General features: G+C 41.9%; 1 protein-coding gene across 6 annotated transcripts in view; it reads right to left on the bottom strand.

The window, feature by feature from the left end:
- Positions 1–8,535: 8,535 nt before the first annotated feature.
- Positions 8,536–19,671, bottom strand: part of si:ch211-59o9.10 (uncharacterized protein LOC561841 homolog) — a 33,127-nt gene continuing 21,991 nt past the window's right edge. For 4 of the 6 annotated variants that reach the window (XM_063072108.1, XM_063072114.1, XM_063072111.1 and 1 more), the window contains 7 exons: positions 19,072–19,184; positions 17,082–17,135; positions 15,388–15,580; positions 11,232–11,320; positions 11,007–11,155; positions 9,961–10,060; positions 8,536–9,261 (listed from right to left, as the gene is read on the bottom strand). In XM_063072108.1, coding sequence (XP_062928178.1) covers positions 9,208–9,261; positions 9,961–10,060; positions 11,007–11,155; positions 11,232–11,320; positions 15,388–15,580; positions 17,082–17,135; positions 19,072–19,184 — 752 coding nt within the window. In that variant the 3' untranslated portion in view covers positions 8,536–9,207. The remainder of the gene's footprint in view (positions 9,262–9,960; positions 10,061–11,006; positions 11,156–11,231; positions 11,321–15,387; positions 15,581–17,081; positions 17,136–19,071; positions 19,185–19,671) is intronic. The other 2 variants (XM_063072112.1, XM_063072113.1) reach the window with 2 other exon arrangements.

Genomic DNA, 19,671 nt, shown 5'->3' with positions numbered 1-19,671 from the left:
GCCGAAGGACACCCTCTACGGAGAACTGGCAATAGGCAAGAGGAACGTTGGTAGACCCCAGCTCCGCTTCAAGGATTCTGCAAGCGCGACATGAAATCCACACAGAGTGCTGGGAGGATACAGCAGATGACCACAACAAATGGCGAGGTACTCTTCAGCAACCCCTAGAGCGAGGCGAAAGAGTGACCCCGAGCCGGCTTGAGGAGCGGAGAGCTGAACGGAAAGCACAGCGGACAACAATTCCACGACGCCGTCCACATGCGGCAACTGTGGCAGACCCTGCCGTTCCAGGATCGGCCTCAGTAGCCACAGTTGAAGCTGCTCGACCAACCAGTGACCAACCAGTTGAAGCTGCTCGACCACGGCCGACGGAGGCCACACACACACCCAAAACCACAAGTGCTCAAGCAGCAGAATTGGTAGCTGTGACTTATGTGGTTAGCCACCCAGACCGTTTTCCGCCAGGGTCAGTCATACACTCTTATAGTATCTACGTTTGTATCAGCCCATTGCCTCTGTCGTAAACCAGAGGGTTTGTTTCAGCTGATGGGGAAGCCCCTCCCATCTGCTGTTTCATTACAATATATATTTGAGGAGGCAAAGGGAAAAGAATATGGAGCCCACTCTAAACTAACTACTGAGGGAAATAGAAAGGCTGATGAATCGGTGAAGCAAGGTGCTTTATTTGGGCAGGAATGGCAGCCACAGATTGGGGAGATTGGGAGGCAGAAGGAACAACAGAACAACAGCCGAAGAAAGATAAAGAATTTTAAAAATTGATAGGAGCAGGTTCTAAAATATACAAAGAGCCAAGGGAGTGTTTGTAAAAGTTGGAGTTGTCCTTCATGAAGGAAAGTTTGTGGTTCCAGAAGGAGGAAGAAACTAGATGATCAGTGAGGATACCAGATGTGTGAAAGCACCCTGGAAAAAATGCCGGAGGTGGGCTGGTGGCCTAAGATGAAGGATGATGCTCAGCAATATGTCAAAAATTGCTTGATCTGTGCACAATATAATCCTGACAGAAATGCAAAGAAAGGAGCCCTTTGACACACCAAACCAGTGGAAAGGCCTTGGACTAATTTGCAGATAGATTATGTGGTCCCTTACCGCCCACCCCAGGAGGGTACAACTATATTCTGGTAGTAGTAGATACCTTTACAAAGTGGGTGGAAGCTTTCCCAGTTAAAACAAACACAGCAAAGCCAACTGCAAAATTCTTATTGGAAAGGATATTCACTCACTGGGGACTACCCCGGATTATCAAATTGGATCAAGGCACACATTTTACAGTCCAAATAATGCAAGATGTCATGGCACTTTTAGGAATCAAGCAGAGATTTCAATCTAGTGGAATTGTGGAAAGGATGAATCAAACACTAAAAAAATATGATTTCAAAAATGGTGCAACAAGGCAGGAAGTTTTGCCTTATGCCTTGATGAAAATAAGGAATACAGTGACATCTTTAACAAGTTATCGCCCTTATAAACTCATGACCAGAAGAGACACAAGAGGATTAGAGGAATTGTTAGAATTAGATTTGTCAGAACCTGAAATTGATGGGATGACGTCAAAAATGTGGGTACAACTATTGTTAGAGACAATGAAAGAGGCTAATTATGCGGCAGCCCATCAAATAGGAAAGAATAAGCAACAGAGTAAAGCCTATTTTGACTCAAAAATCAATCCCATAGAATGAAGCCCAGGACAAAGAGTGATGATTAGAATAGACAAACCCACCTCATGTTTAAATCCAAGGGCCTTATGAAATTATAGACAAAGCAAGCCCTCTAGTGTACAAAGTTCTGACCTCTCCAGATAAAAGTGGATGGTACCATATCAACTACGAAACTGGCAGGAGAGAAGCAGGAATGTTATCACCATCGGCACATAACAATTGATGTACGTGATGGCCCTGATTAGGGAGACTTGGGGATGGAACAATTGTTCCAAGAAGATGGGGGCAGGTCCTATCAGGGTGTGATTTTCAGTTCCCTTGTCCTGAGAACCAGGGGAGTTTCGTCAGAAGATTAAAGGAAAAGCTCGTCTCCTATCTCAAAACAAAAATGGATGAGGAAAAATGGATACCTTGAGTCCAAAAACAACTGGGAGTCCAGATTGAATGGTCTGGAAGAACAAATAGAAAATGCAGACTTAAAATAATTTAAAATATGAACTGGAAATAAGAGCAGAAATTACCTTTGTGTGTTAGAAGTTTAATTCAACATGAAAAAAAGTGTATTTTGTTGCAATGGAATTAACCGTGACTGGGGCCATGGTCAGTTTTGCTCCAGAGTGATTACAGCAAACAAACGTGTCAACAGTGATATCGTTGCTTGGAGAGTACTCAGTGAACAAAAACAAATCTTCTCTATGGACAATGGGTAACATGGTCTAACAAAGGAGAAATGGAGGACTCATGTTTGTATTATACTGGGTAGATGGCTTGACATGCATGAGCAAAACCCAAGGTATTCCAGAAGGTACAAAGGTTCAGTTCCTATGCAATAAAATTCTAGATGTGACATTATTCAGTATCCCAGAGGGGATAATCATGAGTCAGTCTGTAGGTCTAATTATTGAGCAGCCTTCAGGTAATGATGGCCATGGTAAGATTACAGTTCTGTGGATCACACTCATGTGAATATAGAGTGGGGCGGAGATTTACACGAAGTATATCGACTGGACTGGTCACCCCAAATGTTTCTCAAAGGTTGTGTAATGTCTTGGTTCATATTTTTACTGTTGCGCTGAATGTATTTCATTTTGGCAGTTCTGTGAGGGCAACTTGTTTTCAGCTTGCTGTTTTATGTTTGGGTTATTGTGGAAGATAAGAGATGAGGAGAAATGTGTGCCATCCAATTAGGATCAACATGCACAATCGTTTTGGGACATTTTAACCAGGCCAGTCTGAAAAAAATCACTAAGCAATTACCATCAACAGATCACTTGCAATACTAGAGGAAATAACACACTGGACCATTACTACACACCATCAAGAATACCTACCATGCTATTCCAAGCCCTCACTTCAGGAAGTCTGATCACCTGGCTGTACTTCTACTCCCTGAGTATGGGCAGAGACTGAAGACTGCAGCACAAGTAGTGAGTACTTCCTACAAAGCGTACCAGATGAACTCAACGTCTTCTATGCTGCTTTGAAAGAGAATATAACTACAGCTGTGAAGATCCCTGCTGCACCTGATGACCCTGTGATCTCTGTCTCACAGGCCGATAGACTGTCTTTAAAGAGAGTGAACCCTCGCAAGGTGGAAGGTCCCGATGGAGTCGGGTGAGGCTCTGAAAACCTGTGCCAACCAACTGGCGGGAGTATTCAAGGACATTTTCAACCTCTCACTGCTACGGGCAGAAGTTCCCACTTGCTTCGAAAAGGCAACAAGGGCCTAAGAAGAGTAATGAGAGCTGCTTTAATGACTATCGCCCGGTAGCACTCACATCTACAGTGATGAAATGCTTTGAGAGGTTGATCATGACTGAACTCCTGCCTCAGCAAGGAGCTGGACCCATTGCAATTTGCCTGTCACCACAATAGGTCAACAGAAGATGCAATCTCAATGGCTCTTCACACAGCTTTAGACCACCTGGACAACACAAACACTTATGTCAGGATGCTGTTCATCGACTATAGCTCAGCATTTAATACCATCGTTCCCACAATCCTGATTGAGAAGTTGCAGAACCTGAGCCTCTGTACCTCCCTCTGCAATTGGATCCTCAACTTCCTAACCAGAAGACCACAATCTATGCAGATTGGTGATAACATTTCCTCCTTGCTGACAATTAACACTGGTGTACCTGAAGGGTGTGTGCTTAGCCCACTGCTCTACTCTCTGTACACCCATGACTGTGTGGCTAGGCATTGCTCAAATACCATCTATAAATCTGATGATGATACAACCATTGTTGGTAGAATCTCAGGTGGTGACGACAGGGTGTACAGGAGCGAGATATGCCAACTAGTGGAATGGTGCCACAGCAACAGCCTGGCACTCAATATCAGTAAGATTAAAGTGCTGATTGTGGACTTCCAGAAGGGTAAGATGAAGGAACGTATACCAATCCTCATAGAGGGATCAGAAGTGGAGAGAGTGAGCAGTTTCAAGTTCATGGGTCTCAAGATCTCTGAGGATCTCACTTGGTCCCAACATATTGATGCAGTTATAAAGAAGGCAAGACAGTGGCTATACTTCATTAGCAGTTTGAATAGATTTGGTATGTCAACAAATACACTCAAAAACCTCTATAGATGTATCATGGAGAGCATTCTGACAGGCTGCATCACTGTCTAGTATGGAGGGGTGGGGCTTTTGCTCGTGACCAAGAGAAGCTGCAGAAGATCATAAATTTAGTTGGCTCCATCTTGGGTACTAGCCTACAAAGTACCCAGAACATCTTCAAGGAGCAGTGTCTCAGAAAGGCAGTGTCCATTATTAAGGACCTCCAGCACCCAGGGCATGCCCTTTTCTCACCGTTACCATTACACTGGAGGTACAGAAGCCTGACGGTACACACTCAGTGATTCAGGAACAGCTTCTTCCCCTCTGCCATCCGATTCCTAAATGAACATTGAACTGTTGGACACTACCTCACTTTTTTAATATATATTATGTTTTTTTTGCACAATTTTTAATTTATTCAATGTATGTATACTGTAATTGATTTATTTATTATTGTCATTTTATTTTTCTTCTATATTATGTATTGTATTGAACTGCTGCTGCTGAGTTAACAAATTTCATGTCACATGCTGATGATAATGAACCTGATTCTGAGGATGGTCGAACTTAGGAGAGGTTTCTCTGTGAGGAAGACTAGGGTTGGACTTGGGCTTTTTGTTCGAGAGGAGATGAAGAGGGAAGATACTGGAGAGAAGAGGTCGTAGGATTCAACCAGGAGTGGGACTATAATTTGACAAAGCCCGAAGTGAGACTGAGGACGGAGAAACTGTGAACTCCAACTTTTGCACAATAGACTGTTTCATTAAAATGGACCATTTTCTTTCTTTTTTCCTTACTAATCCTTTAGTCAAATTAATTGTAAAGCAATTTTTTAATCGTATGCGGTGTACCGTCTGTTATATCATAGCACTAATTTGTAACAGGGTAGCAAATTACACAGCATCCACACAAACAGGGGTTTGGGGTGGGAGTGCACCTCAATCTCGTAAGTGAGGCTGGCGGTTGTCTTCTTTAGACTTACGTGGCTGAGGAAACCAGGGTATCTCAGTTGCTTCCATCATTATACAGAAGAATGTAGCACACAGGTAGAGTGGAATGGGGAAGGCACTAAAGGATACAGAGAAGAGTGTTTGTCAGGGCCCAGGCCCTTTCCAGGTTTTCAAAACTATTAGAAAAACCACAGCCACAAGAGACAGAAAATGCACCAGAGCCTAAACGTAGTGAGACTCAGCGTTATACAAACGGGGTAAAATTTGTGTTAGAAGATACAGGGGAATTTGTCACTTTGGTACAAGGGTACCAGAATGTGCAGGCAATCTTAAATCTAACTTAAATAATGGTACATGAATGGTGCTCACCTACAATGAAATGACTATTTACTCACCTTCTTGGGAGACAACTAAGCAGCAGTGAGTTTAAACAGTCAAAAATGGAAGGGAAAGAGGACTATTGGAATTAACAGGAGCAGGCTATGCATCGGGGTAGCAACAGTCAATACCCTACATATAGCATACAATAGATACAATCCCTCCAGCAGAAATAAGGGATATTACTGGAGAAAATTATCAAGATCAGGTACAAACTAATCAGGTTAGTCAAAATGCATCCCAGGTAACTCTTGATGCGGTTAAATTTCTGAAGCCTCTTCAAGATCCAACAAATCTAATTATGGATCGCATAGACCTCATTTTGAAGGAAATGTATAAACCTGAGATTTGTGCCACATATGCTAGTTGGTTATTTGCCATGATTGGCACTAATTTATTACAACTTGATACACATCAAGTACCAAATTGGGTCTCAGATAAGCATCTAAAAGAATGGGTGCCATTGTGTTATTAGAAGCCTTATAATAACCAGAGTACTGGGTACCTGTGAAGATGATAAAAGGTGGTTTTATTCCACATTCCCCAACATGGAAGTAATTCAACGTATCCTTTGAAAAGGGTTCAATGTTGGTAAATATCAGAATACATAGATATCCTTGAGTAACCCAACAACACATGCTATTGTTATGAATGGTACTGGGAAAGGGATAGAATTATAAAGATGCCATCAAGGGGGAGACCACGGTCTTGTCCAGAAGAAATGACAAAGCAGCTTACAAATTGTGGTTTCAGTACTTAGGAAAATTGCTCTGTTTATTTTGCCTGTGAATAACTAGGCTTTCTTACAATACGCATTAGCGGGACAGACGTATTACATAGCAACAGCAGCCACAAATTAAACCAAGGGATGGAGACAATGCCCTTTGGAAAGTCACAATGTTGCCACAGGAGTGTGACATTAGATCTGGCCATTGGAGGATGAACTTTGCCTCAGCCAGCAAGACACAGTAATGAAGATCTTCAAGATCCAACACGCTGATACAGATGAATATCTGTGGGACTATGCGGTTACTTAGTTGCTACCAATTCCTCACTTGACTGAAGATTGGACATGTGTCCATTAGTGGACTAAACACACTAAAGTTATTAAAACACACAGTGGTAAGGCAATGAAATATTGAGTGACCCAGGCTTTTGAAGCAAGTTTTGGAATTGAGGGACAAATGCTCAAATACATCTGTGGGTAAGAATAGTATCACACGCTGCTGAAACAAGTTTTATGTACCCTGATAATTATATTACTCCATGTATATCAGCTAAGACAGAAGGCTGAAATAATAGAGCCGATTGGCAGCATAAAGTGTGTGAATTTAGTAAGTAAATGCTATTATTTATAGAATGCAAATGTTGCGCATCTACTGGTGTTCCATGGCAGTCCTATGGGCAGTCAACAGAATTAGAAGAGGATAATGATCTTTCGATCTGAGGGAGATGTTGGCCAGAAGAAATTGCAGCCTACAATTAGTGGATTTGATCAATCAAGGACAGGGGAAACAGACAAACCAATTGCCCTTGTTTACCACCATTTTGTGGACTCTGAACTGATTCTTGCTCTGGGATAATCTAATCAGAGCAATTGAATGTGGATACAAGGAGCTTCAGGTAATGACTTGTTAAACTTGAGACCATTCTCCAATGGGTAGCTACTTACTATGTAAAATGCCATACGTACCAAAGAAGCGATCTGTAATCTCGTTAGACGATGTCTGGGTCACCTCACTTAACTGGTTTGGACTAGTCAGTTGAAAGACAAATACACAAGGCTTGGTTGGGCAGAACCATGAAACAATGCTGGTTGTAGCCTTGGACAAGAACCAGTAAGGTGAACCAGGTAGGTCAGATGACCTTGAGCCAGTGGGATGGAGATTCACTATTTCAACTGACAAAGAACACTCCAAGAGTTAGGAGCTCCAAGTACATAGGGGTGATAACTCTCCAGCAACCAGAGAACAACCACCGTGGATGAGGACCCCCACGGACACGTGGAGATCAGGACCTTGAGATACACCTGGCCAACATTGACTCCTTTCCTGGGTACAGTAATACCTTTTCTCTTCATTGACTGTTCATTGTCAGGGATTCTAGTGTGGTGCACACAGGTAGTTAGTTTGTGAACCCACGTGCCTTTTAGTTGAGACAATAAAAGTGGCTTGTCTGTACAGATTCTGTGCCTCACTGATTATTACAAGGGGAGATTCTTCTAACAGCTTGCCACTGCCTTATTTTAAATTTGTTCTTGCCAATCAATCCTGATCGCTGCTTAAAACACCAAACTGCCACGAGATGCCTTATGTACTCATTCGGCGAACTCAAGTGAGCTACATCTTCTCAGACTTTGCATCTGATTTGTTTATTCCTTGAACTTTGCCCTACTCTCGTTGAAGTGGAAAACCAATTTACACCGTCCTTTGCTAAAAAGGACTGCATCCACTTTCCCCAAATTATACCATATACAAGACATTGCAGGATTATCACGTGTTATTTTACAATCTTTGCTTAACACATGTTGTTAGCCCAGTAACAGTGACTCATTTGCTCAGCTTCTCAGCTCACCTTGAATATATGCTGCCTAGTAGGGCACTATGGTCTTGTTTAGCCCTACACTATTACAGGACAGAGCATCAAAGTTAAATTGCAACACCATCTGTAAGGAGTTTATACATTTGCCCCATGACCACGCAAGTTTCCTCGTACAGTTCAAAGATGTACTACTTGGGCATTGTACATTGTCCTGTGATTAGGCTAGTATTAAATAGGTGGGTTGCTGGGCCAGAAGGGCCTGTTCCCATGTTGAATCTCTAAATAACCAACAGTACCTTATCTAGTCTCAAGTGTAGGAAGCAAGCAGTGCTCACTCCATTGTCAAGTAAAATGTTGGACTAAAATATGTCTTTAACAAAATGTCTACTCAATTAGCAAGACAGGCAGTGATTGAAAACAAAACACTTTAATTGAAAAATCAACATATTCAGTACATTATGTTCAAGTTTGACTTGTATGTCAAGTTAAAATGGTGATAAATAGCCATATACATTGTGATTTATCTGTGGTACATTAAACAATTACAAGAAAAATATAATCAAGGAAGCAGCTTTCCACAAGTTCCCCACCCCTCCTTTGGTTGTACAGAGAGCCAAGGACAGATCACTGGACTATGCAACCATCCCTCCCAGGATGCACACTCAAACAGCTTCAATAAAAAAAAAGGGAAAATTACCTATACACACACTCAAGCTCAGTAACAGCCCCTCCCCCAAATACTCAATTTGAAACTGTTAACAGCATTCAATATTTAAGTTTATTCAAACATTTCTTCCTGACCTGAAGCAGACTAGCTCAAGGTATCCAACTGACCTTTCCACAAAGCTGGGAGTGATGTATCTGAATTAAACCATCATCCACAAGTTTTAAAATAATGAGAATTAAGAGTTGTAAACTTTCAAGACTTAAGTTATTTAAACAGCATAATTTTTTTAAACAATCTAAAGTTATTTTGTTTTGGTCTTTGCTTTGGAAAGTGAAAATGTAGAAACTGTAAAATCCTGAGAAACAATAATGTAAACATTTGCATCCATGGCAAATGAAAATTATTGCACTTGATTTGATGGCTGTCTTGTACTCATCACGCAGATTCCAGGTTTACATCAACTCTACAGATTGGGCAAGTTAAATGTCCCTGCAGGAGAGGAGTTAAAATGAACCACATGAGTAAATTTCCCTTTTGATACTGTTGTTGCAGCAAAAAAGTTGTTAATGTACATCACATGCTTGCAAATCTCAGTAGCAAGAAGCAAAGGCAAGTCTGAAATTTAGACCTATACTACTGAAATCTTTATGCTTAAAGTACATGTCTGCAAAAGCAAGCCAATGTTCTTTTTTGCTACAAAGCACAAGAATCCATAAGGCTTTAAGTATTTAAGACTGACACTCTTCAATTATTGTAACTTGGCAACTGACATGCACCAAGGCACTGCCAAAACTTGGTATGTGCCCAAAATGTTGGAGGAACTCAACAGGTCAGGCAGCATCCATGGAGTTGAATGAACAGTTGAGTCGGGCCAAGACTCAAACTTCATCAATGCAATAATTGTGACAAGAACAGTTTTACCTCAAATGATGGGCAAAACCAATTCTATCTGAGGGCACGTAAAATAACTGCATTATTTCCATGTCATTTTTAAGCAAAGCTCATTCTACCCTCCGCTCCCCAAAACAGTACGAGAATTAGTGAAATCTGAAGTTAAATTAAATTTGCCTTTGTCGGTGCTCGAATACAAGAGTGATCTTTGCAGAAACTGTCCTAGAAGCTAAATCATTGTTTTGATCTGTGAAAGTTCTAAACATAGGACAAAATAATGCATTTCACAATCAATACCTTTAACCAGCGATCAATGCACCGACTATGATAGTCATGAAGGCAGGGCAAGATCCTTAGCTTTTCTCCTGAAGAATAATCATTGAAGCAAATATGACATCTAACAAGAAAACATATGCATTACAAAGACAGTTTTCCAATGCATTTCTCAAAACAATTAAATCCATTTACAAATGTAAGGAAAACAAACCAGCAAAATCCTAAGTAAATCTCCAGTGAGACTTTTGAATGTCCAAACACTGGACAAGCAAGCTTAAATCTGATAACCTTGGATCAGGAAATCTATTCATCACCGAGAAATCTTAATTTCATAAGCCATTCCCAAAGTAGTATAAGATAATGTACTTAGTACAACATTGAGCTATAATTCTTCCTACAGAGGAGATCCAAAGACATTGTCAGGAATGGAAAACAAGCTACAGACTGCTTTTAAGTGGCCAAAGGTTCATAAAATTGAATACTTGGAGCCAGATTTAGGAATGCAGATATGAAAGTGAAGTCAAACATTTTAGTATTTTTCAAACAGCAGACATAGGCCAAATGGTGGCCTCTTGCTAATAGAGTTGGAGTGATAAAGCACACATACTGACATGGATGGTCCCAAACCCAGCTGTAAAAGGAGGGTGGTTAGGCATGAGGCTAGCAACCTCATTGCATAAAAACCCAGAGCAACAGAAACACCAACAGAAGCTTCAAAGACCTCATCCCTGGGAGAGGCAGAATCTTTGCGTACATGAAGAACAAAGTTGTGTGGTGAAAGTGGAAGCCACAGGGCTGATCAACCTAACGGCTCAGGACTGAGGACACGGGTGAACTGCTGTCAGCTGCCTCTGCCCAAGGAGTGAGGAGCTAAAGAGAACCCCTTCAGCCAAAGTTTATACATGTTCAGGATTAAGTCACAACTAGTAAATGACTTTAATCCAAGTAACTGGCACAAACCATTTTAGGAATTGTCAATCCTGGTAGGGGTAACCCTCAAAGCAAGTTCACCATTCAGCATGACAAAAAGAAATTTCAAAAAGCATCTAACTGAGACATTTACTTACTGTGTCTTTTCTGCAGCACATTTTGGGTCAAAAAACTTGATCGGCAATCGGTTAATATCAGCAGTACTGAGTTTCTTCTGTGCAACAGCCGAACCCTGGCTTTCTTCAAAAGCTAGCAAGTCCTGAGTTAAAGTGAAAGATTCCCAGAACTGTTAAAAAAAATCAGGAAAACTTGTTTGAATATGATAACTAACACATTTCTTAGTAGCACAAAATGAAGCTCACCTCATAGTCATTGCCATCATTTATATCTTCATGTAAGTACATTGAGGTAGTTTGATGCCGGCTGTGCCTTCTGGTTCTTCTACTTCTGCCTAAAGTAATAATTGTTCAGTTTACTTTGAGTACAATGAATAGAAATGCTGCAAACCAAGGTTTAAAAAACACACATGAAACCAACTTGCTCTGCCAAGTGAGGGGAGTGAATGCTCCAACATGCTCTGCTACCAAAATAACTCACTGCCAAAGGCAGAACAGGAGAACGAAGGTGATCCTTAATGGAGGACATTCGGACCCTTTTAGCCAAAAGGTACAGTACTGTCCAAGTGTCTTAAGGCACATGTAAAAATACTGAAAAGAATCTATATAAAAAATTATAAAGACCAGTAAACAGTAAAAAAAATCATCAAAATTTGTGTGAGCACACCTTTGCCTGTAAAACTGCATCAATTCTTGTAAATACACAGGCATGCAGTTTTATATGAAAAATTGGCTGGTAGGTTGTTCCAAGCATCTTGGACCTTATTAATTCTTCTGGACTTTGGCTGTCTCACTTGCTTCCGTTTCTCCAGACAATTCCAGAGAGCCATAATGTTGAGATGAGGGCTCTGTAGAAGCCGTACCATCTGTTACAGAACCCCATTTCGCTGGACACAAGTTCTTTATAACACTGGCTGTGTGCTTGGGGTGATTATCCTGCTGTAGAATGAAGTTGGGACCGATCAGATGCCTTCCTGCTGGTATTGCACGATGGATGTGAATCTGCTTATACTACTCACAGTTGAGGATTCCATTATTTCTGACCAGATCACCAACTCCACTTAGAGAAATGCAGCCCCAAACCTGCAAGGACTCTCCACCATGCCTCACTGCTGGCTGCAGACACTCATCCATGTAGTGTTCTCCAGCTCTTCTTCAGATAAATTGCCTCCTGTTCGAGCCAAAAATGACAAATTGTGATTCATCAATCCAGACCACTTGCTGCTGTTGTTCAGCAGTCCAGTCTGTGTTTCGTACATGGTGAGTCTTTTGGCTGTTTCCACTTCAGAAGAATGGCTTTTTGGCAGCAACTCTTCCATGAAGATCACTTCTTCCAAGAAGTCTCCAGACTGTAGAGCAGTTCCAGTGTTTTGAGTTCAGAGCTAATAGCAGTGCTGGACTGCTTTTGATTTAGAAGGGACGTCAGTTTGATGCCTCTCTTATCTGCTTGGTTCAGTTTCTGTGGCCGACAACTGTGTTTCTGATCCTCAACCTTGCCATTTTCTTTATGTTTCTTCAGAACAGCTTGGACAACACATCTTGAAACTCCTGTAGCTGTGAAATTTCTGCTTGGGAGAAACCCTGCTGATGCATGACGACCACCTTGTGTTTTGTTGCTCTGCTTAGTCTTGCCATGGTTTAAAAATTGACAATTTGAAGGTTAAAGTGTCGCATCCTTACCTTTTGGTTTGGTTGTCCTTCATCCAATTCGATCCCTTCCATACTCATTTGTTTCAATCAGTTTTGTTCATTCAAACCATTGTCATTGATCATTAGAACCTGCAAGCTATGTTTGTTTAAACATGCACTGGGCCATATACCTACAAAGTTATCAAGCTTTTATTTGAAAAGTGGTCTATTACTTAATGTTAATTTCTTTAATGGAAATAAAAAATTTCAGGAAATGAAAATTTAGAAATTTAAACTTTGCTCTTTTCTACTGACACCAATTCTACTGACACAAAAAGTAAACATCTAAAACAAAATTTATAAAACAAAACACACACAAAAGTTGCTGGTGAATGCAGCAGGCCAAGCAGTATCTATAGGAAGAGGTAGTCGACGTTTCGGGCTGAGACCCTTTGGCAGGACTAACTGAAAGGAGAGATGGTGAGAGATTTGAAAGTGGGAGGGGGAGGGGGAGATCTGAAATGATAGGAGAAGACAGGACGGGAAGGGATGGAGCTAAGAGCTAGAAAGTTGATCAGCAAAAGGGATACCAGGCTGGAGAAGGGAGAGGATCATGGGACAGGAGGCCTAGGCAGAAAGTGGGGGGGGAGAAAAAAAGAGGATAAGCCCAGAGGATGGGCAAGTAGTGAGAGGGACAGAGGGAGAAAAACAAACAAACAAACAAATAAATAAATAACGGATGGGGTATAAAGGGGAGGTGGGGCATTAACAGAAGTTAGAGAAGTCAATGTTCATGCCATCAGATTGGAGGCTACCCAGATGGAATATAAGGTGCTGTTCTTCCAACCTGAGTGTGGCTTCATCTTGACAGAAGAGGAGGCCGTGGATAGACATGCCAGAATGGGAATGGGATGTGGAATTAAAATGTGTGGCCACTGGGAGATCCTGCTTTCTCTGGTGGACAGAGCGTAGGTGTCCAGTGAAACAGTCTCCCAGCCTGCATCGGGTCTGGCCAATATATAGAAGGCCACATTGGGAGCACCGGACGCAGTAAATCACCCCAGCTGACTCACAGGTGAAGTGTCACCTCACCTGGAAGGACTGTCTGGGGCCCTGAATGGTGGTGAGGGAGGAAGTGTAAGGGCATGTGTAGCACTTGTTACAACAAGGATACAAGGATAAGTGCTGGGAGGGAGATCGGTTGGGGGGGGGGGGGATGACAGACACGAATGGACAAGGGAGTCACGTAGGGAGCGATCCCTGCGGAAAGCGGGGGACGGGGGGAGAAGAGGGAAAGATGTGCTTAGTGGTGGGATCCCGTTGGAGGTGCGGAAGTTACAGAGAATTATATGCTGGACCCGGAGGCTGGTGGGGTGGTAGGTGAGGACCAGGGGAACCCTATCCCTAGTGGGGTGTCAGGAAGATGGGGTGAGAGCAGATGTGCGTGAAATGGGAGAGATGCGTTTGAGAGCAGAGTTGATGGTGGAGGAAGGGAAGTCCCTTTCTTTAAGGAGGACATTTCCTTCGTCCTGGAATGAAAAGCCTCATCCTGACAGCTGATGCGGCAGAGACGAAGGAATTGCGAGAAGGGGATGGCATTTCTGCAAGATACAGGGTGGGAAGAGGAATAGTCCAGGTAGCTGTGAGAGTCTGTAGGCTTATAGTAGACATCAGTACATAAGCTGTCTCGAGAGATAGAGACAGAAAGATCAAGAAAGGGGAGGAAGATGTCAGAAATGGACCAGGTAAACTTGAGGGCAGGGTGAAAGTTGGAGACAAGTTAATGAAGTCAATGAGCTCAGCATGTGTGCAGGAAGCAACACCAATGCAGTCGATGTAGCAAAAGAAAAGTGGGGGACAGATACCAGTATAGGCTTGGAACATAAATTGTTCCACAAAGCCAACAAAAAGGCAGGCATAGCTGGGACCCATACGGGTGCCCATGGCTACATTTTAGTTTGGAGGAAGTGGGAGGAGCCAGAAGAGAACTTATTAAGAGTAAGGACTAATTCCGCTAGACGGAGCAGAGTGGTGTTAGAGAGGAGCTGGTTAGGTCTGGAATCCAAAAAGCGGAGAGCTTTGAGACCCTCCTGGTGGGGGATTGAGGTATAGAGGGACTGGACATCCTTGGTGAAAATGAAGCAGTGGGGGCCAGGGAACTTAAAATCATCGAAAAAATTCAGAGCGTGAGAAGTGTCAGGAACGTAGGTAGGAAGGGATTGAACAAGGGGGGATAAAACAGTGTCAAGGTATGCAGAAATGAGTTTGGTGGGGCAGGAGCAAGCTGAGACAATGGGCCTACCTGGACAGGCAAGTTTGTAGTTCTTGGGTAGGAGGTAGAAACTGGAAGTGCAGGGTGTGGGAACTATAAGGTTGGTAGCAGTGGATGGGAGATCCCCTGAGCAGATACAATATGGTTACAGGCACAGAACCAGTAATGTCATGGCAAGAGCAGTTAAATTTGATGCAGCAAACTGGAGGACAGTTCCTTCAGAGAACAATCTTGCCAAAAAACCCAAGGCAAAGTAGTCTGAAAAGGCTAAACTGAAACATTCAAATACAAATTTGTCATACTCGATGAATTTGAATGAGCCAAGCATCTAATTTATGATTGAATTCGTATTTCCACTAGATTCACATGTTGCAAATCAAGGGATTTTTCAGGACAATTGGTTTATTAAGAGGTCCTACATTTGCTCTGCTTTATTGCCCGCATCCTATCACTGTATCTGCATTAAAATTAAAACAAATACACGTGTGCAACGATTCTTACCAGTTGTGTCAAAAAACCTTTGCAGATCATGTAGAACAGGATCAATTACTTCTGAAGCCAACACGTCATTCCTGTGCTGATACTCCCTACATCCAGGCTTTCCACAATATCCAATGTCTGCAGTAGCCAATAAATCGGCATACTCCCCACAACCAGGCAACCCACAAAACCCATGGAAGGAGTTCTCTCTCGTCTATAAACAATAGAAAGTGAACAATTGTTTGCACTTATTGAGTCATACCCATTTTGTCTATGGAAGCTAGAAAGATTTCAGTTGCTCAGTATGTAGTCAATAGTTACATACTTCAAATAAAAGTGGACACCAAGTTGCAGTCCGAGTACTTTTAAACATTTTCATTTCTCAAAGTTTACAAGGGACTGGAAAGGATAGTTAAATTAGATCAATAGCTGTCCATATTAGAGTCACCTACAATATTGTCAAGTAAACAAAATTTAACAATTATTCTCAACTTAGTCAATGAGGCTCAACAGAAAACTGCCCTTGAGAGAGGGCAAATCATAAAAATTGGTAAAGAGATAATTCTAAATGAGCCAAAACAATCCGAAATCTGGCTGCAGTCCAATAAAATTTAGACAATTACTTTTTTGTAGGGATAGCTTTGAGGAGTTAGAAGTCAGGTTAAGGCTTAGGGTCAGGGATGTAGAGGTGATCAGAGGTCAGGCCTCTGCTCAGTGTTTGAGGTCTAGGGACTTGGACAGGTGATGCAGGACATCAGGCTGTCCTAGGATCTGATGTCCATGCAAGCAGGAGGCATGAGGGCCGGTCAGTTGGCCCATCTGGAGTTTAGAATCCCGTCAGCTAATTCAGGGCATGATACCAAAGATTGGAACTCGAAGGTCAACTGGAAGCCCAGAAGTCGAAGCCTACAGACTGGAGTCCTATTCTGGAGTTGGAGGACTGTGTATGGTAGGAAAGAACAGGGGGTTTGTTTTGCTCTGTTGCTCTGCCAAGCATTGTGGGCATGCTAATGTTGGCAAGAGAATATGTGGCAACACTTGTGAGCTGCATCCAGCACATCCCTAGGTCGTGTTGGTTGTTATCGCAAACACATTTCATTCTACGTTGAGGTACACATGATAAATCTTAATCTGAATCTGTAATGTTGAGCAGTATGAGCTGAGTGACTTCTAGTGGTGTTTGTAAAGAATTTTAAGGAAACGGTTCTAGAACTCAGTTCCAAGTAACTACATTCTAAAAAGCAGCTTGAAAGTTTACACCATTTCAATTATGGAATGCCCCATTTACACCCCCCTCCCCAAGCCAATACTGATCAAGTTTGCTCATCATTCCTGTGCTTTCAGGGAACTTCTTTAGGGGATTATGACTCAGTTTTAAAGTTACCATTTTTTAAAATTCCTCTATTGCCGTACTTTTCACAGCTTTCAAGATCCTTGTTACTCATCACCTGCTCATCTAGGTCTTTCCTCCATCACTAAAGCCACTCTACCTCGTTTAAAAAACTTCAATCCAATTAAATCAAAACCAAAGCACTTATGAATTTGTAAATTGTCCTTTCTTCTTCACCCACAGTTGCCTTTTAGGAATTAACTAACTACAATTGCCAAATCAATGCTGCATCAGGCTGTAGTACTTTGGGAGGTTTTGGAAGGGTTGAATAACCATTATTTTCAGGAGGCTCCTACCAATTTCACAATGAAGGTGCTCTACTTACTGCCTGGAATTGACTTCTATGTTCAGGAGACTGAGCTTCCAAATCAAACTGTGCCTGCCCAAAAAAATATTTTAAACACATTAAAAACAAAAATGAACAAGAACATATGTAATGACAACTGATTAAATTCAATAATATGATGCAAAAGGCCTGGGGAAAATGGGGGCCAATACAAACTGAAGGTAACAACACAGTTAAGTACTCAAAACCCTCAAGGAACAATGAACTTATTAAAATGGATCTGGGATATTTCTAATAAGTATGATATTAAATTATATCAAACTTGAAACTCAACAAGTCAGGCAACAAAGAAATTGCCTCAGTATTTCAGGTCAAAGGCCTTTTGCCAGAATAGTGGTCTGACCTAAGCATTCCAGATTGTATTGATCTTCTTACATTAAATATAGCCAGTCTCTAGATGATCTTCTGGGCACAGTTCTGACGACAATTTAGAACGTTTTTATGTTTTGAGACAGTATGCAGAGATTAATCACAAGGACCACAGGACTAGCCCAGTGCCTTATATACTGCAGTCTAAAGTGCATGCAACAAACAAGTTTCTAACACCCACTTACAGGCACTGAATAATATGTAAATTTGATTTTAAGTGGCTCTTTGGGTTATCTTCCATTAACTTATGGCTCCAAGTTAAGCTAGCTAAATAATTTCAGGTACTTACTTCAATTAAGTGTTAGGAAGTCTAGAAAGAAAAAAAAAAGTTCATTCTTCATCCATTAGTAAATTATGAGCCATGGAAGTATATCCTAATTAACTGGATAAAGACTAGAATCATGACTTAATCATGGATTAAGGGTGAAAGGTGAAATATTTAGGGGAACTTCTTCACTCAGAGGGTGGTGAGAGTGTGGAAGAAGCTGTCAGCAGAAGTGGTGGATGTGGGTTCAATGCAATATTTGAGAATTTTGAATAGATACATGGATGGCTATGGTCTGAGGGCAGGTCAATGAAATGAGGCAGAATAATAGTTCAGACAGGCCAAAGAACCTGTTACTGCACTGCAATATTCTAGGATTCTCAGGTGAAACAGACAACTGAGATGAAACAATGTTGACAAGGGGAATTACTAACAAGAGAAAATCTGCAGATGCTGGAAATCCAAGCAACACAAAGATGCTGAAGGAACTCAAGACCAGCCAGCATCTATGGAAAAGAGTAAACAGTTGATGTTTCAGGCTGAGACCTCTCATCAGAACTGGAGAAAAAAGATGGGAAGTCAGTGTAAGAAGGCGGGGAGGAAGAAATACAAGGTAGCAGGTGATAGGCAAAACCAAGGGAAGGGGGTGAAGTAAAAAGCTGGGCAGTCAATTGGTGAAAGGGAAAAGGGGCTGGAGAAGGGGGGGGGGGAAAACACCAAAACACAAAGCCATGGATGAAAGAAAAGGGGAGGAGCACTAGAGGGAGGCAATCAGGATTGAGGCTACCAAGACAGAATACAAGGTGTTACTCCTCCAACATGAGTGTGGCCTCATCACAGCAGTAGGAAGCTATGGACTGACATGTCGGAATGGGAAGTGGAATTAAAATGGGTGGCCGCTGGGAGATCCTTCTTTAATTCCACTTTAGTGAATGGAGCATAGGTGCTCAGCAAAGCAGTCGTCATCAGGTCTCACCGATATACAGGAGGCCACACCAGGAGCACCAGATACAGTAGATGACCCCAGACTCAGGTGAGGTGTTGCCTAACCTGGAAGGACTGTTTGGAGGCCTGAATGGTGAGGAATTACTGATTAGTTCAAACTGATTTGCACATTAATGTCTGGAGATACACTAACCTATAATGTCGACTGTACTTCTTCCTATAGATGCTGCCTGGCCTGCTGCGTTCCACCAGCATTTTGTGTGTGTTGCTTGAATTTCCAGCATCTGCCGATTTCCTCATGTTAATCTATTTACTCTAATCGCTATAGCTTGGCAGGGTACTTCATGCTTTCCTAAAAGGTAGTCAAAGTTTCAGAAGTGCCAAATTTACCTGTAGGTGTCTGGCAAACGCTTCATCCTCTTCCAGTTGAGCAAAACGAACATAGTTATCAGTTAAATCATCATCTATTACTATTGGAGATTCTGTGCTCCATGCAGAGGATGCTTTATAGAAAAAGTAGATTGAACACAGAATCAATTATAGTTTTAGAACATCATTTCCAAAGCTTGAAGTCAAAACATCAGAAATCATCCTGAGCAAATTAGTTATGCATAGAGTATAAGTGTCCTCTGAACTAAAGACCCTTATGTATATTTATTGGGCACTATGCTTTGAAGACAAAGGGTGAACAAGTATATTTGCTACAGAACATAATTTGATCAGTTGAATTTTGATTGTGGAAAAGGACCAAATGAAGGATACATAGTGAGGAATAGCATATAATGGAATCTGCCACAGTCATCTTACAAACTAACCACTATGAATGCTGGCTGGTGGTGTAGTGAGATTAGCGTCCGACTCCATAGCGAAGGTTCCCGAGTTCGAATCCAGGTTGGGCCACCCCCAAGCACGCTTTCCATCCGTGCCGGGTTGAGTGTCGAGCTAGTCACTCAGCCTCATAAAATACAAGGGTCGAGTCAGGAACGTTCA

The sequence above is a fragment of the Mobula hypostoma genome, chromosome 20 (genome assembly GCF_963921235.1).
Source record: "Mobula hypostoma chromosome 20, sMobHyp1.1, whole genome shotgun sequence".
NCBI classification, from domain to species: domain Eukaryota; kingdom Metazoa; phylum Chordata; class Chondrichthyes; order Myliobatiformes; family Myliobatidae; genus Mobula; species Mobula hypostoma.
This window is presented reverse-complemented; position numbering and strand designations above follow the sequence as displayed.